Source organism: Ursus maritimus, unplaced genomic scaffold (assembly GCF_017311325.1).
Source record: "Ursus maritimus isolate PB19 unplaced genomic scaffold, ASM1731132v1 scaffold_11, whole genome shotgun sequence".
Lineage (NCBI taxonomy): Eukaryota > Metazoa > Chordata > Mammalia > Carnivora > Ursidae > Ursus > Ursus maritimus.
The window spans coordinates 50,575,361-50,598,788 of NW_024423453.1; the positions used below are offsets into that span (position 1 = coordinate 50,575,361).

Genomic DNA, 23,428 nt, shown 5'->3' on the forward strand with positions numbered 1-23,428 from the left:
TTTCTATGAAGATACTATTGAGCAATTGTAAGATTTTACCTTGGAAAACTCACTATAAGGATGTTGTGAGAAGAGATGCTAACAACATGGGGTTAAGTGGATTCCTGAGAATGTTTCCATTGGTAAGATAATGTTTACCTCCTTATTATTGAGACTCAGAAAATTGTCTTCATATTCAACCTTGTTGGACTAGTTCTACGCTGTCTTCTGTAAAGAAGAAAGAATGTCCACAATAAGGAAGGGTGGAAGAAAAGAGAAGGCACAAAATCTTGTTCCTTGTGGATCGTTTGTGTAAACAAGGAGTTCTTTGTCCTTACTGATACATATTTGAAGCTGGAACCTGAACTTGGCAATGCCAAGAGCACAAAGTTGTTTCTACCGGCCCAGTTTGGAAGAGGAATTTGGAAAATCCAACTTGAGGCAATTCTCCCATCTGTTCATTTCTCAGAGATTGTATGTACTTCTTCCTTTGTGCTTGGGAATCTTTCTTCAGGAGTTTCTGTAGGTTTAGGAAGAAACTGTCTGCATCCCTTTTCTCTAAACATTAATGGGAAACATTGCTTAGAAATTCTTGGGCAGGAATTGAAGGAGCTTGGAGAAGCAGGTATTCTGTCCACAACCATTTTCTTTCTTTCTTTCTTTCTTTCTTTCTTTCTTTCTTTCTTTCTTTCTTTCTTTCTTTCTTTCTTTCTTTCTTTCTCTTTCTTTCTTTCTTTCTTTCTTTCTTTCTTTCTTTCTTTCTTTTCTTTTTTTTAAAGATTTAATTTTTTTGTCAGAGAGAGAGCACAAGCAGGGGGAGCGACAGGCAGAGGGAGAAGCAGTCTTCCCACTAAACAAGCAGTCTGATACGGGGCTCAGTCCCAGGACCCTGGGATCATGACCTGAGCTGAAGACAGATGCTTAACCGACTGAGCCACCCAGGCATCCCTGTCCACAACCATTTTTTAAGGAAATGGAAGTCTTCTCTTGTCCTTCATAATTGATCAATTTGACTCATTCACTGTTCATATTGTCATGCCAATCCTACATGAACAGGCAATAAATTTTCAAGCAGTCTCAACATACGATTAAATTCTTCCAGCTTCCTTTCTATAATTGCATGTATATGATGTGGTCCTGGAGGGCCGCACTGTCTTCCATGCTGTCCCCAGACAATCGGCATGCTAATAGGTTTTCTGTGAAAGGCGTAAGATGGTCTGTAGATTTATCCTGTGATATGATATTGAAGACTTCCTAAAGTAGTTAGATGAATCAAAGTGCCGCATTGTGTCTGCCTGAATGTGCAGTGCTACCAGGGCCTCAGAAACCAGCCCACAATTTNNNNGGAAATTGATATTTAAAGAGCAAGTAAATGTACTGTAGATGAAGAAAAGCAAATGCACCTTTCAGCTCATCATAGGCTCTTGGGATTCTGAGTCTGTGCAAGATTTTTCTAGCAAGCCAGAGAGGAAAACTGGGGACTCCAGGTAAAAGTAACTATTTATAGAACTTGGATAAAAAAATAAAAATGAATGAAAGAATACAATTTGTAAATTATCTTTTCACATAAAAAAAATTCTTCCTGATATTCGTCACTGCATTTTCCATTGGGCTTGGGTAAGGAGATGTGGATTGGGACTGTTTAAGGGCATTTCCCCTTCAAGAACCTGAGACTAGAGTTTATTGATTAACAGGACCACTGCCACCGACAGCCTCTTATCTCCTTTACAATCACTATTTCTTCATCTTCACTCCCAGAAGCCCTCTCCTTCCTGGCTAAGAAATACCCAAATCCCAAATAATTTAAACTTTTACTCAATTTCTTTGCAGACCAAACCCCAATAGGATATGTCCCTTATTATCGTTAATAGCTTCTCAAAGGCTGTTTTCCCATGTACAAACCCCACTCATTCTTGAGGATTATGGTTTTTGTTTTTTTTAAGTAGCCCAACATGGGACTCGAACTCACCACAACTCCAAGGGCAAGACCTCAGCCAAGTTCAAGAGTCAGACACTCAACAGACTGAGCCACCCAGGCGGCTCGAGGATTATGGGTTTTATTCGTAACAATCAGCCGCTTCAGTCTTTACATCCTCATCCATCCTGATTCACAGAGCTGTTTCATTTCCTTGAGGTATTGAGAGCCTGTTATCTGCTATTCTCTTGGTCTCAGTTCTCACATCTTTGGTAGCTTGGTCAAAAACAGTTCCCATTAGGCTCATGCCTCCCTGTAACCCGGTCCTTTGGTTTCTTTCTTTTTTTTTTTTTTTTTAAGATTTTATTTATTTATTTGACAGAGATAGAGACAGCCAGCGAGAGAGGGAACACAAGCAGGGGGAGTGGGAGAGGAAGAAGCAGGCTCCCAGCAGAGGAGCCTGATGCAGGGCTCGATCCCAGGACCCTGGGGACCACACCCTGAGCTGAAGGCAGATGCTTAATGACTGAGCCACCCAGGCGCCCCCGGTTCTTTGGTTTCCATCCCCTCTCTCCTTGACTGTGGCTATGGCCACACATGACTTGTTTTGGCCAATAGGACAACAGCAAATATGACACAACGGAAACTTCAAAAGTGTTCACATTGTGTGTGTGGCTTGCTCTCTTGCTACTTTTTAAAACACGAATTGCCGTGTGAAGAAGGCAGGGCCATCAAGCCTGGTGTGGTGAAAAACACAGCTCGGTTGTTTGCAAGCCCGCCGCCAGACAGGGAGAGGAGGCCAGTCTTGATGATGCAGCAGCCAGCCCAGGTGCCGGCTGTTTGCAGACACAGGGCTGAACCTGCAGAGAGCAGCTAGTCTGGCTCCAGCCAGGAGCAGTGCCCAACTGTTCTGCAGAATTAGGAGTGAAATAGATGTGTGTGGTTTGACGTCACTAAGTTTGGGGATAGTTTGTTATCCAGCAAAAGATAACTGATCTGTCGTTAAAAATGAAGGTAATAGTAGTATTTGCGTCACTAGGTTGTTAGTGTGGATTAAATGACTAGTCCTTGACATAGAAAGTGCTATGTAGGTTATTGTTGCTATCTGAGTGATTTAAATGCTACATATCTTTGGCCGATCGCACTTGTGGATCAAGAGCAAAGCTTTCCCTGGTGCCTAAGTAAGACCTTTCTAACTTCAATGGACTTCACCCTTTGGATGTCCCATCTGGGCTCCAGGCAATGAAAACCTCCAGAACCAGGAGAGAAGAAAGTCCGGTCAGCTACCAGCCAGGCCACTGTATTCAGGCAGCACTACACCCCCTCACCCTGTGGCTCTGGGCATGCTTCCCACTTGGTAATTCCCTTCATGGAGAAAAGCTCAGAAATCTCACCAAAAATCAACTGAAAGGTCCTGAAATGTTTAAGTGGTACCTATGTGTATTATTTGTTAGGGGACATTGATGCCACACTTTCCAGACTCTAAGGACAATGGTTTGTGAACTGGGATGTATCCGCTTTCAGACTCAGGCTCATTTACTTTCTAGCTATATTGTTTCTCAGAAAATATATTTCCCAGCTCGCTCCATTGGAGGAACACATGCAAGGTCACCTGTAATATCTTGCTTCTTGGTTTTCTCTGGGAGTCAAATTGGGTAAACCACAAGCTCCCAGGTGCGTGTTTGTAATAAAGCTGCAGATGAGGCAAATTACTTCCTTCCTCGTCTTTAAAACAGTGATCTCTTAAATCTCGTCCAGCTTTTAAAGTGGAATTCTCGGAGTATTCTGCATATCTTATGTAGCACGTCATGTAACTGCAGACACCTGGCATGTGTCTAAAAAGACTTTTAAACAGCAGAAGAGAACCTGTCTCATATAACAGCTGCAGGGACAATATATATTTAGAAAAAGCATCTAAGCGGTAAGTTGGGGTATTTTTGGCTGGGTGCTTAGGTTATGCAGAGTTATAAAACGCGTTTGTGTAAGGGTGTGTGTGAGCAGTGGGACTAGGGAGGCCCTTTTCTCCTTTAGTCCTCGTTGCTTCTCTCTGGTTGGATATGTAACCACATATTTGTAACATGTTCCTTAACTTGTTTTAATGGTAATACTCACCGTGAGTAAAGATACAAATACATAAATATATATAAATATGAATAGAACAAAATATATAAATACATATAAATTATACAAATATATATGCAGTATTTGTATAAACAGTGTTTCAGTTCATGGTGTCTTTGAAAAATGAATCGGAAAGAACCTTTGAAGGGTATTCAGTCCAACTTGGTTTTACAAATGAGGAATTTGAGTGTCAGAGTGATTATTTGATTCAAGGTAACTAGTCCGTGACCAAGGCAGAACTAGACCCCGGCCTTCTGACAAGGAGTTCAAGCCCGTGTTTATCATATTTGGCTTAACAATAACAGCACATATAATTACATATAAAAAGGAATGCTTAAACAACAGTGCTCAAAAGGAAAACATTATATGGATTGCTGGGAAGTGATTTTTAACACCTACTCAAAGCAGATGTTAACAGCGAACGAGTATGGCACTAGCCATAGTTCTCATCTGCTGGGTCAGCCAGAGCTAGCAACCAATACTAAGTGCTCTCTGAATAATGAAGCATGGCCCCTGCCCTGGTGATACTTAGAGGCTCACAGGTGAGTCAGGCCGGTGAAAGAAGCAATTTGTTATGTTAGTGCCTTGTGCTGTATACATTTACATAGTCCTGGGGCAACAAAATGTGCACCTGCCATATGATTTCACTTCTATGTGGAATCTAAAAAACAAAACCAACCAACCAAACAAAAAAACATAAATAGACTCATAAATACAGAAAACAAACTGTGGTTGCCAGAGGGGGTGGGGTGGGAAAAAGTTGAAGTAGGTGAGGGGAGGTATAAACTCCCAGCTATAATTAAGTCATGGGGATGGAAAGTACAGCGTAGGGATTACGGTCAGTAATATTGTAATAGCTTTATATGGTGACAGATGGTAACTGCCCTTAACTGTGATGAGCATTTTGTAATGTATAGAATCGTCCAGTCACTCTGTTGTACACCTGAAACATATTATACATCAGCTATACCTCCATTAAAAACCAATCTGCCCGACAGTTTCTCCAATAGTATAAATTGTGTTTTCTTGGTCTGTACTTTTGTGTTTTGCTTTTAACGCATGAATAGTATACGGGAGCATTTTTCTCGAGTATGTAAAGGTAAGGTGGAGGAGCATTGCTCCCCCAAATTAGAGTTAGCAATGGGTAATCGAGGGTGTTAAAGTTTCAAGTACCAAGACTCTGATTTTTGACTTTTTTGTCATTACAGGTGATAGAAAAGTGAGAGAGCTGTCTGGGGCAGCAGGCTTATTTAATCTAAAAGAACAACCATTAAAAGCACATGAAGAATTTTTTTTCTCTGCAGTATTGTTATTGCAGTTCAAAAAATGTTGCTGTTTTATATTCAACCTCAATTTGGGTTAAAGGACAACTTGTTCCTCTTCAAATGTTTTTGAAGGTTTTCAGGGCGGATTTAAAATATTTTGACTTTTAAATTAAGCAGTCTTTTCAAATTTGAAAAGTAAATTCAGGCTCAGCACTCACAGTCCCAGTGCCAAAGGAAGATGAACATAATACCAGCTCATACAGATGCCCACACTCCCCATAAGTGTGTGCTTTGGGAAGTCAGGCTTTAAGTACAGTTTGAACATAAGTACAGATGATTCCCTTTGTGGAAGTCACTACAGTTTCCACATGAAATTACCTGAGTTAAGAGCTGTCCCCCTGACCAGCAACTCTGTAGGGATTGTCACCGGCACTGCTTCCTGATAAATATCTTGCTTCATAACTCAAAAGCTCTGAACACCAAAGATAAAAGTTATCTCATTTTCACTTGCTTTTAAGAAACTGAAAATACAGGGGCACCTGGGTGGCACAGTCGTTAAGCGTCTGCCTTCTGCTCAGGGCGTGATCCCAGTGTTGTGGGATCGAGCCTCACATCAGGCTCCTCCGCTATGAGCCTGCTTCTTCCTCTCCCACTCCCCCTGCTTGTGTTCCCTCTCTCGCTGGCTGTCTCTATCTCTGTCGAATAAATAAATAAAATCTTTAAAAAAAAAAAAGAAAGAAACTGAAAATACTTTTTAAAAGTGTACAGTAGAAAGCTGACCTTTGACTAGATAGATAGATGATAGATAGATAGATAGATAGATAGATAGATGATAGATAGATAGATGATAGATGATAGATAGATAGATGATAGATAGATAGATAGATAGATAGATAGATAGATAGATAGATAATAGACAGATAAAGCCAACCTTTGATTATTATTCAAGCTTTTCTTTTGGGAAATCTGACTGAGAGGCCTGAGTGACAATTCATTGGGAGACTCTGTTCTGAAATCCTGCATCCACCCAGGACTGAGAAATGAAAAAACAAAAAATTTTGAAGAAAAATTCTAAAAAAAGAGATAGGAAAGTGTGGGTATGAGGCGTCATTCCTTCAACAATGTTGACTGGGCCACTTGCCACAGGGTTTGGCTCATTATTGAGCATGGGTTAAAGGTGGGCAGAAGTGGAGAAAGTCCAGTAAAGAAGTTGTTGCAGTTTTCAAATAAAAGATAGGATCGTTTGCAGAAGGATGAGAGCAATGGGAAAGGAGACACATGACAGATTCCAGAGGCCTATGAAGGAGAATAATAGGATCTGGTGATTGACAAGGCAGCAGTGAGGGAGAGGGAGATGAGGAATGAAAACCCAAATGCGTCTGGTAACGGGTGTTAATAACGCCTCTCCCACAGGTGTTAGTGTGGGCAGTGGTAGTAGATTATAAGTTTGGACACATTGAGTTTGGGGTGCTTGGAAGACCTTTAAATGGAGAAGTTCAGGAGGTAGATGCATGATTTGGAGTGCAGTAAGAGCTGGAGATAAATCTGTGGCTTGGTTATCAGCATGGAAATGACAACTGAGGACGTGGGTGTCCGGGGGGACTAGAGAATGAGCAGGCGGAGTGAAAGAAATGGAAGGAAGCGTGGGGCCATGGGTTTCTTGGGTTCTGGAGACTCTGGTGGCTGAAGTTGAGATAGTCATGTTCATTGTAGGATAAATGTTCACTCACATGTCTCAGAAGTGGGACTGAGTGAATGTAAGAGAGAGGTTCTGAAGTGTCTACATAGGAAGGACACAAGATTGCTTCTTGTTATGTCTAGGAGAGGTGCCTTCAATCCTCCTTCCCCCGCATGTGGCTAGAGGAGACCCGAGGAGCTCTGCAGGCTGTTTCGGCCAGTTCACGTCAGGGTGACCACTGGGAGAGGGCAAGCTACACCGGGGCTGACTGACGATTCTCAGTCACTGAACCCTAAATCAGACATCTAAAGCTATTAAGTCTCTGGCTGTCAGATCTGCCCTTGATGGCTAGGAAAACACTGGAGTCCTAGGAGCCTATGCTGGGTGTGCTCAGGTGGGCATGGTGGTGCGGCGCGTCTTTGTTTTCCTATACATGCATGACTGCCGTGTTTATGGCACACTTTCTGTTACTTAGCTTGGGCCAGCACCTGTAACTACAGGGGACGTGGGTTTAACAAAAGGCGGGGGTCTTATCCTCAGGGAACTTATCTAATAGGGTTGTAATAGTCATTTTTAAATCCAGTATCTCAGGAATAATGCAGAATGTAGTTGTAAACAGTCTAGTTTGGTATTAATTGTAAAGGCCAACGTAATATTGAACTAAAAAAACAATGAAACCTCGCCCCACCTGTTTTTCTAGCTTTTATTCTCATTCAGAAGAGGAGAGCGAGAACTGCAATTCACACACACACACACACACACACACACACCCCACCATAAACCACATCCCCGCGCATCAGACAGGTCCTCAGGGTCCCTTCATCCAGCGCCCGGGAGAGCGCTTGCCGGTGCTCACTGCTGCCACCATGCGGGCAAGCGTGAGAACAGAACATCCGTCCCTTCTGCTGTTAATGAATCCAGACAAAGAAATGCAGAATAACAAAACTTTCCCTATTAATATTCTTTTCGTTCTTTCTTTCCCTCACTTCCTCTCCTTTATTTCCTGTCATCTATTTCTTTCTTTTGGTTTCTTTTTTTGGGTTGTTGGGTTTTTTTCCGGGGTGAAGGGGGGTGTGATTCGGGTAATATTTTCTCACTTATTTTACCAGCTTTGATTTAGGCCACATGCAGAAGTAAATAGAGCCTGTTGAGAAATAGAGCTGAGTATCTTCAAAAGTGAAAATAAACCGCCTATTTTTCCCTCCGCTTTAAATAAACTACCCATTTCAGATGTTAGAATCTGCCTTAATGATTTTTAAATGGCTTTCCTTGCAGACTTGACATCATCCTTCACAATTAAACTTAGCCTGGCCAAAATTTCAAACCATGGTGTTAACGTACTCAATCCAATTATACGGTACTAATTAATACGCTACAACACATTCTCTACTAGACTATCATCTTACTCGTGTTTTAAAAGAAGCAACAACTGTAGTGAATTAAATAAAATGAAAAAAACCTTCCACTCTCACAACTGTTTGTTTGCCTTTCACATCAGGCAAAACAGGATCCTTATTCGGCTCCTGAAAAGCCTGAAGTGATGTGTGACATCTCTATAGTTGTCCCTGCTAAGGTTTAATGGACTTGATCAATCTCGCATCTCGGCCGGAGAGCCCTAGATATTCGATCCGAGGATTTATAACGTAATCGGAGAAGACTTAATTGCCAGTACTGGTGTTTGCTGATGTATCACACAGGGAAATAGGTTCCCCACTCACCTCTGGTGTCATCAGAGAATTCAAGAGGAGAAAAAAGAAAAGAGACGTGTCCTTACCATTATCGTTGCCTTGCTTGATTTCCTCCGCTGTCCGATCTATTAATACATACAAAGACCAAACCACACAGGTGATCGCGATGACGTGGAACGTGACAGAGCAGAATATTTTCCTCCTTTCGCTCGTGGTCATCTGTAGTTTCTCCCACTGCAATCATAAATGAATCACACAACGCTGAGTTTCTAGCTAGGGAACTTCGCTCCCCCATTTATATCCCAGACGCAGACCATGAATGGAGGAAAAACATAAAATATCCACAATTTCACACCACACGACAACATTCAAGTAATTCTCTGTATTGGGAAAGATACGGAATCATAACCCCCGGAGTTATATGTAACCTAAATATATATTAAAATGAAGACAAATATTTTCCTAGTCTCCGAACAGATTAAATCGAGTAATTTCTGTTTTGCTAGCCTGTAGTTTCTTTGTCTGTAACGCAGATGGGATAGTTTTACTGTTGTACAATTTTTAGAAAACATTTTCCTTTCAGGTTTCTGCATATCACTTCTTTGTGGTACTAGATTATAAGTGGTAATAAGTCATCTCTTCTTGGATGAATGCTTAACCGGATACAGTGTTGCGTTCTTGAATGAGGACATTCACAAGGGTTTGAATGGCTGAATGACTGTGAGAGAAAGTCACCATCTGCTCACAGCCCTTGTCCTAGAGAACACATTTTGTCATCTGGGCAACGGGAGAAAATCCTCCCTTCAAGCACGGTCTTGATTTGCTACTACCCTTACTCTCAAAAATCACTCTCCCTTGGTCACACGCCTCAGAAAGTAGAGGGCTGCTCCCTCCCGGGAGAGGAAGAGGGCCACAATTTTTACAGTAGTGAGTTAAGGTTTACATGAGGGAATGTGTCCATTATTTATTTTGGAGAAACAGACTCTCAACATTTGCATGCCTTGACAGCTAGGATATCACTTCATTTCTGTGTTAGGAGTTGTGTGTTTAGTTTTCTTTGCACTATTTCTAAAGGGAAATCAAATCCCTGTGATGTGATTGGAGGTGAACTGACGTGCCACCCTATCAAGAAATCATGATATTTTCCATTCTTATTATGCTCTCGCTAAAGCAAAATCTTGAGAACTTCAGAGGGCCCCATTCCTTTCCCACCCATCCCCACATGTAATTCCGTGTACAGCTCCGTCGACGGCATGAGGGCATATGTTAGTGCTCCGGAAGTCCTGGCTCTGCCCCTGCTTGGGGACATGGGTGAAGTTGCTTAACGTCTCTGGGCCAGTTGCCTCATCTCCATAAGATGCAGATGTGACAGAGGCTGTGACAGAGAACTTTGGGAGGAAGATACATTCTTCCCTTTTTCCTTCACCAACAGACTCATTCTGTGAGGGCTGGCATCATGCCCAGCTAAAAGCTCCTTTCCAACCTTCTCTGGCAGAGGTGGGCAATGACTAGTTTCCACCAATGAGATGAGATGGCTGTCAACTGGGATATCGAGTTTTTGTCTTCCCGACACAGGAACGGCCCCTTCTTCCTTTCTTTCATTTCCTCTTCTTTGTTGCCCGGAATTCATAATTAATGGTAGGAGTCCCAACAGCCAGCTTGCAACCTCAAGGAAAAGTCTTGAGAATTGGAGAGACCTAAGTCCCATGAGCAACGGTGCATCTCTGGATGCCCACTGATATGCAAGGAAAATAAAACCCTGTCTGATTGAGCCACTGTTTCTTAGGACTCTGCTACTGGCTTTCAAATGCAATTCCTGATAAAAGAATTAAATGGACACTTCCTAACTTCCCTTCCAGTCTGACAATTAAGATCCTATAATTTCATTTGTAAGAAGGCATAATACTTAATGTCTGATCATGATACTCCAGAAAGTTTGGTAAACACTTTAGAGAAATAAATGCTTCATTTCCAAACACCATCCACTCCCCTCCTACTGGCTAGTCATCAATACAGTTTTTCTTGTAAGGGGCTGTTAGAGCCAATTAAAAATTTCACACTTCATCTTGTATTTTCTTTTTTCTTAAACTATATTTTATATATTATTCCAAATAAATAATGGAGAAATCTTGGTAATGTGGCTCTGAGAAAACCAGGTGCGTCAATCTAGGATCTATTTTTAATTAATCAACATTGAACTGAAGATTTTAGTATGCGTATCTTGGCTTTTATCAAAAGTTGACACCATATCTGTGAAAGATGGATTTTTAAAATTCCTTTTTATCATTGATTTGTTGTCATGTTCATCTGAATAGACTGTATAATTATAAAATAGAATATTATCACTTGGCAATAGAATTTTGTGATTTAATAATTTTTGTGAATTACCTTTATAGCCAATGTGACCAAATAAAACATGCAGGATGGTGCAGAAAAGCGGCTTTACGTGTTCAAATTTCCTAAATGTTCCAGGTGGATGAAAATACCTTCGGTAAACAGAATATCCAGAGCAAATCAACCGTCATTTGCAAAACTGGCTTGAAAAAGAACCTTAAGAATTGTGTCTTCTTAAATCTAAGGAGCATTTTGACAGAATGGCTGAAACACATTCTTCAAATGTAATGAGCCGCAAAGAAAGAAATACCCATGGGGCTGACAGGGATGGACCAAGCCATTTGTAAAGACTCCTTCTGCTTCCAGACAACAGACTCTCCTGAGTTGTCACTTCCTGATCTCAGTAGCATTTTAAGGTGAAGCGAAGTGTAAACGGACCGTCAGACTCCTGCTTTCCCTTATAGATTCTTACAGGGACTGTTCGGGAATTCAAGAGCCTGCACACAAGTAAATGTGATGCCACAGCGCCCTCTCCCTAACGATCACATTACTGCACCCCATATTCCGCGCAGAGCGCCAACAGGAATCCGTGTCCTTTGTAAAATGTTCATCCATCTCCTTGTGTTTTCACCTTTATAGCCAAAGTTTGAATATGTTCTGCAAGGCCTCACACTGAGGAATGGATCGAGGGGGCAAGGATAGAAATCTTATTTTAACAAAGCTGTCATGAAGGGGCTCTGATTTAATATTTGGGATGCTGAAATTTAAAAATTCGCCAAAGATTCTGTGACAGGAAAGTGATAATCTGTCCAGATGCACACAGCCTTTGTGCCCCCTTGTCCGGTTTTACGAAGCCATGTGTGCTGAGGTCCACCCGAGCCCGGTACGATGTGTACCACTGGGGTCTCTCTGAAGGGAGATCCGAGAGATGAGAGCTTCCCCGTGTCAGGTGTCAGGGTGGCCCCCGCTCAGCAGCAGTGTCAGCCTTCCCTGGGCGCTTGTTCGAGATGCAAACTCTCAGCCTGCACTTACGAGAGAACTCTGTGTTGGCCTTGCCCAGGGGCACGCGGAGAATATTAGCCCTTGCTGCGTCACTGAGGACACCCAGCTGTCTGCCAAGGGAGCAGCCTCACTTCCACCTTGCCACAGTAGGGCAGCGGGCCATGGCCTTTCCTCTTCAGATGATTCAGAAGTCTCCAGTTCCAAGAGGACACATGTGTCTCCAAGTGGACTCAAGAAAGCTGGTGGAACTGAGAAGCCAGCAGCTCTCTTTCCTTCCCCTGAGGCGCAAGGGACAGCCATGCCACAACACACCACCCCACTTTCTACGAGGCTTCAGGCTGCCAACTCCCCTGTCTGCCCCCCATCCGTCAGCAAGTTCTCTTTCACTCTTTCGAAATGGGGCATAAGCTAATGTGGGCCAAACCGGTTTCACAAAATCTCAGCACCTCCTACATGGGTGGTCTGGGAGCGCTGTAGGCTTTACAGTCTCTGGGTCTCTGGTACCTGTTTTATTGTTCTTGCCCTTTGGTCGCTTACCGAAACCCCTCAACAATATAAAGAATTGAGCAGAACTCTGTTATTCACTTTGAAATATACAACTCGATTTTTTTCTGAAGACTTCCAAATTGGGGTATAAATTAATGCAAACATTGTTTCTGTGAAATTTTCCATTTATGCTAGCTAAATCAAAGTGTGTGGTTTTGTGCAGTTTTCTAGTTTCAATGACTTGTATTCATATTCTGTCCTAAAATATAAATTAAGAAATACCATCCAATAAGAATGCTTTTTAAAAAAATCTTTGTATCAGTGAAGAATAAAGGCAGTTCATTTGCACAATATCAAAATACACAGGCTGGGGATTGCTTTACTAAATCCATTTCCTTTTCTTCCGTGACATAGTTCCAACTGCATTTTCTAACTTTCTTAACAGCCGTAGAAACCAGAATTACCAGCAAATCTTATAGAATGATGGAGCAAACAGCTTCCAGCAGGTGGCGCCAGGTCCATATCGTAGGAGTACCAAGACCAGCTTCCCTGCCTGCAGCCAGACTCAGGAGCTCCCAGCCAGCCAGCCAGCTGTGCAAGCTCTCTTCCTGGTCATTTCAGCAACCCAGCATGAATGCAAAACCACACCTGTCACTCCCTGTCATAACACGTAAAGTATTCTGAACCTACTTATCATATGGTAGAGTTCCACTGCATGTCAGTGAAAATAGTATCCGAGACAGCACATCTAAAGTTTATTACATTCTCTGCATGCTTTAGTAAGATAATATTGTGCCCAGGGATAGTAAGTAAACCTACAAAAGTTCTGAGGCTTACAGTATTGTTGAAGTTCCTTGAGGGCCCACTGGTGTGGGGCAGTGGTTCTTCTTCTTTTTTTTAACTGGAGAATAGTTGACACATGTTACATTAGTTCAGGTGTACAACATAGTGAGTGATTCACGTGTCTATACCCTCTGCTCACCACAAGTGTAGCTACCATCTGTCACCCTACAGCACTATTATGGTGTCATTGACTATCTTACATCCCTGTGCTGTACCCATGATTCCGGTGACTTGGTCATTCCATAACTGAAAGCCTGGACATCCCACACCCCTATTTACAAATGTTTCCTAGGGCAGTGGTTCTAAAAAAGTGTTCCCCGTCAGCTTGGGACTTGTTAATGTTAAATTAATTAAACAAGGAGGCCATCAGGCTGAGGTGGCTCTAATGCCACGGCAGCCTACCTAAGCTAACCAAAATCTAAGCCTATGCATGCCTGAAGGCTCAGAAATGGAAACCTAAAGATAACCAATCACAAGCAGCCAACTAGACTTAGAGCTACAGCCAATCAAATGACTACCTTTCTTTGCTTCTGCACTTTCTCTGTGTAAGTCTCTCCCCTGGGTCCTGTGGATAAAGAGCTCCCAACCATTTCTGGTTTTGTACCGCCTGACTCAAACTGAGTTCTGCTCAAATGAACTCTTAAAATTTTTAAGATGCCTGAGTTGAGCTTTTAACATTGGAAATGCAGTTATTCTGGGCCCCACACCAGACTTACTGAATCAGAACTCTGGAGGTGGGGCCCTACGGTCTGTGTTTAAAGTAACCCTCACGTGATTCCAATGAAGGTGGATCTTGAGAAGCACCTGCCTCGTGACACTTGGCAGAGTTGTATGGTGACCTCAATGGCATCTACACTAGAAACAGCACTTTATGACTCCCTGTCATAAGCTAATTAGTAGTCCAGGAAAGGGAAATCAACAAACCAGTTTGGTTACCTGGCTGTGCTGTAAATATTTCAGTTGAATGAAAAACCACAAAATTAGTGAATTTTTTTGAAATAAAATAATTCAGTGTCAGCTCATGAATCACTAAACAAACTATTTCATTTTTAATTTTAATTTTCAAATTAGTGTTATGGTACATGAAAACATATTAAAATCTAATTTTCTTAGTTATAATTCAAATACTATGGGAGAGAACCAAACAACGAACTCTTTACATTTATGACGCATAACTCTTGAGACCTTCAGGAATCCCCAAGTTCACAGATATGCCTTGGTAAATCATTTCTCTCTTAAAAATGGATAGAAGAACGCTGGAAGAAAACTGTGACCTCTTCAAGTTTAAAAAAATAGGTTTTATTTATTTATTTGTCAGAGAGAAAGGGAATGAGCACAAACGGGGAACGGCAGAGGCAGAGGGAGAAGCAGGCTCCCCACTGAGCAGGGAGCCTGATGTGGGGCTCGATCCCAGCATGCTGGAATAATGACCGAGCCAGAGGCAGACGCCTAACTGACTGAGTCACCCAGGCGTCCCTCTTTCAGTGATATTTACTACAAACCTGATGATAGAAGGGAAACAAGACAACCAGGTTGAGATGAGGAGGGTGGATAGTTGGTCAAGCTCACTGATTAGTTAAGGTGCTCATTACCTGACACAAGTCAGAAAATGTCCATGATTCAAACTTGTCCTTCAACAGAAGGCTGAATCCAGCACTGAGGAATGAGCTATGCATTTTCAAGGTTTACTGTGTCTGGGATTCAAGGGGTACTTGATTCAAGGGGTACTTAAAAAAAAACAAGGGCTCTGGGTTCAAATTCTGACTCTACCACTAAGTGCTGTGTGATCTTGGGTGAGTTATTTTATTATATATTTTTTTCATATGTTTATTTTTTATTTTTTATAATAATATTTTTTTATTATATTAGGTTAGTCACCATTCAATACATCCCTGTTTTTTTATGTAAAGTTCGATGATTCATTAGTTGGGTGAGTTATTTTAATTCTCTGTCCTTCCATTTGCTTCCCTGTAAATCTTGGTAAGAACAGTACCTACTTCACAGGGTCAAGATGAAGTGAGTTAATGCATATAAGTGCAGATTAGTATAAGGTACTCAACAAGAATTCTATAAACGTTAGTGACTCTCATAACTTGGAACTTGCAGCACCATATCCAATTACATTTCAGTAGTCTTTACCTTCTAGATAAATGCAACATATTGATAACATCACTGAGGGATGAAGAGAGGATGAGCTGGGATTTGTTCATACAGAATTAAGGCAGTCAAAGCCACCCGTCCCCATCTATTTTCCAAGTACGAATAGGGTTTTTTTTCCTGAATAATGAATCTCATAGCAAGAAATACAGTCTGTTTTTGTTAACTATTTGTACAAAGGAAGGTAAATGGGTAATTTATTCTGCATAAACTAGGTAGAATCATTCAAAAGGCTGCACAATGATAGCTTCTTTTCTGTTAGGATTGAAAAAAATACATCACAGGTTGCGATTTATCCCCCAGTTAGTTTTCATTCTTTTTGTTTGGAGATTCAATTCAAAATGTTATGTTAAGACTTCCCAAAGAAATACCGTTCTGGGTGACAGTTTTTATAAAAAGCTGAAGGGACTCAAACATCCCAAATAAATGGAAAGCATTAATGTGGGTGTGCAGATTATAATTATGTCTTTCCTGAGTAAAGGAGAGCATGAGAGCCAGCCTGATAGGAAACATCCAGAAACATGCCCCAGGGCTGCTATTCTATCTGTGTGATTGCACAACTCAAGAAGTTACCTGAGAATGGATAAGTGAAAGAAATACCTTATTCTCCTCAAAAGGTAATTAGCTTGGGTTTCTATACAGGATGACTCTTAACATTTACTTTTCAAAAACAAACATTTTTTGAGGCCAAATGATACAACAGTACTTTACTGAGAAGAGTTGGTATTACTCCACAGTATTTACAATAGTACTTGGAAACAGCCCAGTTGAGTAGAAAAGTAGAGGTGCTCTATCAAAGCAAATCCAACCTGTAACAAAAATCTAAGCATCACTGAAATACCATTTTAAAGCTCTAGGAGAAGGTGCATTTACCTAAAGTAATAGTAGTAAAAATAAATTGTATCCACGTGATTGTCACATTAGTTTACAATGTGAGTAGTAAGTTACCAAGAATCATGCTGATGCAGAGAGAGCTGTAAATTACCAGATGAGAAACTGTCCAAATGCAAAGACACCAGCAGCACCAGAGGCCAAATGAACACAGATGTTGGAAAGATATAGGGGGACAGGGAGAGTTGGGGTAGGAGCAGGGGGTCCCAGTGGGAGGAGAGGGGCACAAAGTGACAGTCAGGTCAAACAGGCAAGAAGCCACATGCTCAGAGAGGCTCTGGAATGAAGTCACTGAGAACACAGACTCCGGCTCTGGATCAGAGCCATGGGCGGGAAGTCTCCACTGTCTGATGTGGGTCAAGTGACCCACCTCCATAAGTTCCAGCTTCCTAGTGGGTAAAATTGGGATAATGATAGTATCTCTTATACAGGGTATTTGTTAGAATTATAAAAGATATCATCCATACATAGTAGGCATTTAGTAAACCCTCAAGTAAGCCAGGGGTCCCTAACTGGTTTATGAAAAAAGTTCCATATGGCTCTTAGGCCTCTCGTCGGCTCAAAAATATGACTAGTTTTTGAATTCCTTGAAATGTAACAAACTCAGTTCGCCTTTGTCCCCACCACTCTCTGTGGTTTGCACCCTGCTTACTTGACTCATTTATATTACCTGCTTGCCGCCTGCGGGCAACCGAATGGTGATCCTTGGAGTACTAGCTTCACTAACCAAAGTTTTTCAGAGCTAGAAGCCGGGAGGTGAAAAAACAGACATGCCGTGCTTCCTGCATCTTGAAAAGAGTTGTGGCTCTTAAGGATGACTCAAGGGGTCTCAACGGCCTCTAAGTACTAACAGATGCTCAGAGGAAACAATGTGAAAGACCCAAGTTATTGTACTGATGTGCTGGAAGGCATTTGTATGTGAGAATATCAATAGTACAGGTACAAATAGTCTAAAATATCGTGGCCGATACATCCAAAGTTACTAAAATATGTGTACAACGCATATTAGCTATATTACATTCAAACTTATCAGGATTAAAATGTTCTCTTTTCATAAAATGTATGTATTTTACACATTCAATGTATATATCCATATACACAAATGTGATGTTATAGTAAACATTTTTTTCCTTATAAACCTTTTCCTGATCTCCCATTGCTTCCTTTCAAGGAGTTCAAGAGAGATGAGATTTTCTCCAAGTTTTGAGCAAGGCATTTCTAGTGTAAGAAAAAGAATTTGCTGAGTGAAACCGTCCACTAGATGGTGCAATATCACATATGAAGATGACTCGGGCAGGACACAAAGAGAAAGAAATGGACAAGGAAGTCGGTCTAGCGGGGAGAGATATTGGAGTTGATATGGTAACAGTTAAAATGGCAAATTCTGAGGCTCTGTCCCAGATCCATAGGGCGAGGGACTTAGGAATCTGCATTCTTAATAATCACTCCAACTGATTTTTCTGTATGCTGAAGTTTGAGGATTACTTCTCCGAGGAAAAAAAAATTTAGGGAAACACTTTAGAGAGGACCTGTAATTTCTAATATTCTTTCACAAGAGTGAAAATATTTCCATCTCCCCACTACCACCCTCCCCCCCCAAAAAAACCTCACCTAAATCTGGGTTGATTAGTACTCTCACGTAAGGAGATGAATTACTTACAGACTTAATAAATGTACTTAAAATCTATTTTAAAATATTCAGCCAATACTCGGTTGTCTGTTTCCTCTTGAACTTCAGGGTGAAGAATATCCTAGCATACACTCTGGAAGAGATACCAGTCTATTGCCCTCCAGGCATTCTGAGCGGACAGAAGATCTACGGGGCTGGGTCTGCGGGGATAGTTCATTATGAGCTGTGACTTCATAAAGAAAATAAGGGAATAACTGAATCACATTCCATAAAATGGCTATTCCTCCTTGTCTACAGATTTAAGACCTTGCCTGGGACTCCTGGAATTGCCACCGCCGTCTACAAGGTTCTTACCCAGAAGAAATGAACACTCCTCAGAAATATACATTCCTCGTGTTTATTTCTTTTCTAAGTGTCTCCCTTCTTCCCTCCTCAGTGACAATCCATAGCTCACGTGGGTCTACATAGGCCGGTGCTTGGTCTTTGTACCTAAAATGGTCATAGCCTTGCGGTCTAGGAGAGAGTACTCATGCTCTAAGCAGAGTCAGAGAGACTGGGATTATCAGAGACTTTTAAGAAGACCCCATTTTAACCCCTCATTTTCTACATGCAGAGACTGAGGCCCAGAGAACTGAATTTATTTGCCCCAGGGTAATACAGTAAGTTATATGTAGTTTGTTTGTTTGTTTGTTTGTTTTCCAAGCTCTACTGAGTAGTGGATTTTTTTCAATCAGGAGCTAATTACTGAAGCATCACAATGTATCAGATATTTTCTAGGTGCGAGGGAACAAGATCAAATTCCTGCTTTCGTGAAGTTTACGTTAGTGTCATAATTGTGGAGTTTTGTGTATGAGAAGGGGGCGCTGTATGATTGCCCATCAGACTTTGATCTCATGAATTCTTCTGTCCTTCTCCCAACTGTCGTCTCGTGTGTGTGTGTGTGTGTGTGTGTGTGTGTGTGTGTGTGTGAGAGAGAGAGAGAGAGAGAGAGAGAGAGAATGAGAGAATGAGAGAGAGTGTGTATGTAATTATCTTTCTAAAATATTCCTTTGGGTGGCAGCAAAGAAGAAGAGAGGTTTCTCTACGGAGTCTCTATTGTACAATGTCAATTCTATTGACAGCTCCTTGTCAATACTTATTTTTAGAGCTCAAAAAAAATTCTTCATCCTGTTTCCAACCTGCTTTAATAGTAGTGTCACGTCTGAACATTGTATATAATGTGACTGGACTGAGTTTTTCTTGGTGGTGGTGGTGGTGTTTTACTCTCACATAAACATTTGAAATAAATCTGATATATTCTACTCCAGCTTAAATGGCAGACAATGAAGCTTTAATCTCTCTGTTGACTCATATTCTAGATATCGTAATACAAGGATGACACAAAGTCGGTTTTACCAGGACTTTGACATCAAGCATAATTAGTGGGCCCCACATATTACCTTTAAACCTGTTTTGGCATTTTAGAGACTGAGCCTTTGCTAAGAATTTTCTCCTAAAACTGAAGCCTTTTTATTAAGTAGTGGAGTTCTTTGGAGTTTCTAGGAGTATATGAATTCTCTAAATTGAATGTGAAATGTTGCATTTACTTTTTCTGGGGAGAGGTTTGTACTTTTCATTGAACTCTCAGAGATGTCTGAGACACTTTCCAGATTAAGAGCTCTGGCGTTAAACTGCTCTCCCTTTAATTGACTTAATAGTAACATAGCCACTTCTTACAAAATAAGGAAGCACCGGACCAGGGAAGGGTGGGAGGTACATATAATCGCCACAGGCTAGAAATGAAACTTAGGGTTGGGGGCCATGACATGTTTGGAAAACAACCACAACCGGCCAGTTTCCTCATTTGCAGCACTTACGGTGGATTCCAAATCTCAAATGCTGATTCTCAGCCTACTGGTGGTGGGAGACAATGTGTAACACTCATTCCTGTTTCCATGGGAATGTTCAACTGTGTTCCCATATTTTGCTGTATAAGAAAGGCAACTGTGTCCCATCCTGCCGCCCCCAAATCTTGTGTTCTTCCACTTAAGAAGTTGCTCTCAACCAAGGAAAGCTTTTGGGGAGCCAAGCATTTTATGTCAGTTTAGAGGACACAAAAACAATTTATTCTGGACCTCCAGGAGCCTGTGCCAAGAAATTGGTTTTGAGCAAGGATCCCTTATGTCTGGTTGCTCTCTGTGTGGAAATTCTTTTTTTTTTTTTTTTTTTAAAGATTTTATTTATTTATTTGACAGAGATAGAGACAGCCAGCGAGAGAGGGAACACAAGCAGGGGGAGTGGGAGAGGAAGAAGCAGGCTCATAGCGGAGGAGCCTGATGCGGGGCTCGATCCCACAACGCTGGGATCACGCCCTGAGCGGAAGGCAGACGCTTAACCGCTGTGCCACCCAGGCGCCCCCTGTGTGGAAATTCTTGAGACACAAGTGATACTTGTTCACATTCTAGAACACATTTTTCTTCCTAGAGCTTAAAAGTGAAAAGTGAACATGAGAGGAATTCTTATTCAAAAGTTCTTATTTAATAGCCTGTCATTTTTTCCCCCTGTCTCTTTGGAAGTCTAAAAAAAAATAGGTTGGCCTTGCTTCTTTCTCCATTTCCTTCATTCCCAGTCATTAAAATTCTGATAAAACACCTTTTTCCACAGCAGATTCAGTTGTCAATTTCTCTAATGCCATTGAATCCCTGCAAAGGGATAGAAATCAAATAGTAAGCCAATCTAATAGTGTTCTACTAATTGTTCTTATAAAAAGCAAGAGGTGAAGTTCAGTTATCCACATTGAAAATGGAGCAGGAATGTTTAATATTCCATTTAAACACCCCCCCTTTTTAAACATCTCCTTTTAAAGATCTTAAAATGCTTCTAATGCTTGAGCTGAGCGTGACAAAAGGGGGGAAGAGGGGAAGGTGAACTTCGGGTTCTGTGAAAATTTACAGGGGTCTGTGGGATCAAGATTTGTCTGAGGAAACGCAAAGCCTCAGAGCATGAGCAAGAGGTGAAAGGGCAAGAGGTGAGATGGGAAGAGTGGGCAGGACAGGATGATGAAGAGCCTTGAGTATCAACTCAAAGCCAGGGGATTTGGGGCCAGAGATCGCATGGATTAATGTGTGGGGAGAAGTAGAAAATATTCTTCCCAGATTTCCTTCATGGAATTTGTTCAAGAGAAATTTCGTTATGCCTAGTTGGAGTGAAAAGCAGGACCACAGGGACATGAATGTGGGCGAATCTCTTTGAGTGAGACACCAGAGTGAGTTTGTCTATCTTTCTGAGGAAACAGGGAGAAGAGGGGGTTGAGTTTGTTGGGGGGTAGCTGAGAGGAAGTGGATGCCTCCAGCTTCACGATGGGATTACTCTCCTGCTGCTGGACTCACCAAATGGTGAGGTAAGTAATTTGGGGACAAAATCCACAAAGTGACTGATCTTTGATTTATATGAACAGAGGTGGGACAGCCTGTATGTACAGAGTACGTAGAAACAGAAAAGATGTTACAGGCACTTGTAGAAAGCAGGTGCAAGATGTGGATGGGTGTTAAGGAGGGCACGTGATGTGATGAGCACTGGGTGTTACACGCGACTAGCGAATCATTGAGCACTACAGCAAAATACTGTATGTTGGCTAACTGAACATAATAAAAAGATAAATAAATTAATTTTTTAAAAAGACAGGGATTGTCCCAGGCCATGGATTTGAGGTGTGGTCCAAGTTTAAGCAATCTCCAAGGAGAAAGATAGAAAGGAGTTTAGGCTTGAAGGCTACTGGGCTTTTTAAAAGGCTGTTCTTAGAGCTGCATGGAGGATAAACTGGAGAGAGGGTGACTGACTAGTAGTTTCTGCTACTAGTTTTTCCCTCCAAGGGAGGGACAGAACTGATGTCTTAACAGTGGGCCTTATTAAATACAACTTCTCCTTTGGAGAACATTGATACTCTCATGGGTAAACTCCCTTAACTTCCTGTCTTTAGACTGAACCCGTATTTGTAACTGCATCACACCCTTCTTACTTCCTTTCCTCTTATCGAAGAGGACAAAACGTCCCTCTGCAGCCCAAAGTAGTCATTCCGCATGACTCCGGACCCTTTGATTGTATCTCTTGATTTATTTTTAATTTCTCTCTCTCTCTGTATAGGCCCCTTCCCTTCCACATGAAAACTTGCTTGCATGTCTCTCCCAGTTCTTGCTTTCCAGGAGCTCATTGCTTTTATTAAGTGCATGTTCATTACAGAAAATTGATAAAACACAGAAAAGTAAATCAAATAAAATCATTAGTAATCTCATTTTCAATGTGTCTCTTTAATCTTTTCTTCTTTATGTGCACATGAAATATATGAGTATGTAAATATTCAGACCATTTTAAAATGGAAATTTAATTCTCATATATTCTTATTTCTTTGAAGCCCCAGCAGAACGGAGGTGGAGAGAGAAGGAGAGTGAATCATAATTAGGAAAGTATAAAGGCGCGTTTCCTTTGTGCTAAGAAGGGGGTCAAAGGATCGAGGGGGGAGGAAAAACATAGCCATGTTGGGAGCCTGGATGGCAGCAGGTGTCATCTACAAGCTGCTTTTCAGGGAGAACTTAGGGAGTGTGTCTAACAGAGGACCACTTTGGGAGACATTGTTGACGAGAAGGAAGCCATGCAGGGTCTGAGTCACCTCTCAAAGAGCATCCATCTTTAACTTAAAAACCTCTGATTGTCTGTACTTGTGTTCTAGCCTATCATTCATCCCATCAGCGGAGCCCAGGAAGACAGGATTTTACATCCATCCATTGCCCCACTCATTGGCTACCAAAAAAGGAGTGTCCCCCTCTGTGCCACAGTGCTTTTCTCCCATCTGCAGAGCAGGAGCAGACACTCCCTTTTACAGTGTTCCAGAATATTCATACATATAGGAAGGGGATGGTCAGCCTTGGACATCTAGTGGAGTGGTAAAATGGGAAGGCTTCTCCCTTATAATTAGTTGGGAGAAGCAAGAATTGAACAACTGTGAGCCACCAGGCCCCAAACAGTTTTCTGTTTACACGATTTTTAAAAGTGACTTTATTGAGGTATAATTGACATGTATACTGCAAATGCATATTTAAAGTTTAAAAGTTGATAATTTTTAACATACATTATACACCTGTGAGACTATCACTGTAGGTGATATGAATATATGAGGAATATGAACAAATAAAAATACAATATATCTATCATTCCTCAAAGTTTTCCTATCCTTTTGTCATTTCTCCCACCCAACCCTTCTGCACCTTCCCTGCCAACTAGTGATATGCAATTTTGTCATTTTGTCATAGATTAGTATGCATTTCCTAGAGCTTTATATAAACAGAATTATAATAATATATGGTCTTTTTGTCTGGCCTCTTTCTTTCAGCTTAATTATTCTGAGATTCACGCATATGGTATCGTGTACCAATATTCATTCCTTTTACTGCTGGTAATATTCCA

General features: G+C 41.4%; 1 protein-coding gene across 2 annotated transcripts in view; it reads right to left on the minus strand.

Moving 5' to 3' along the window:
• MARCHF1 (membrane associated ring-CH-type finger 1) overlaps positions 1-23,428 on the minus strand; it is an 84,989-nt gene that overhangs the window by 6,801 nt on the left and 54,760 nt on the right. For both annotated transcript variants that reach the window (XM_040626413.1, XM_008685598.2), the window contains one exon: positions 8,733-8,880. In XM_040626413.1, coding sequence (XP_040482347.1) covers positions 8,733-8,880 — 148 coding nt within the window. The remainder of the gene's footprint in view (positions 1-8,732; positions 8,881-23,428) is intronic.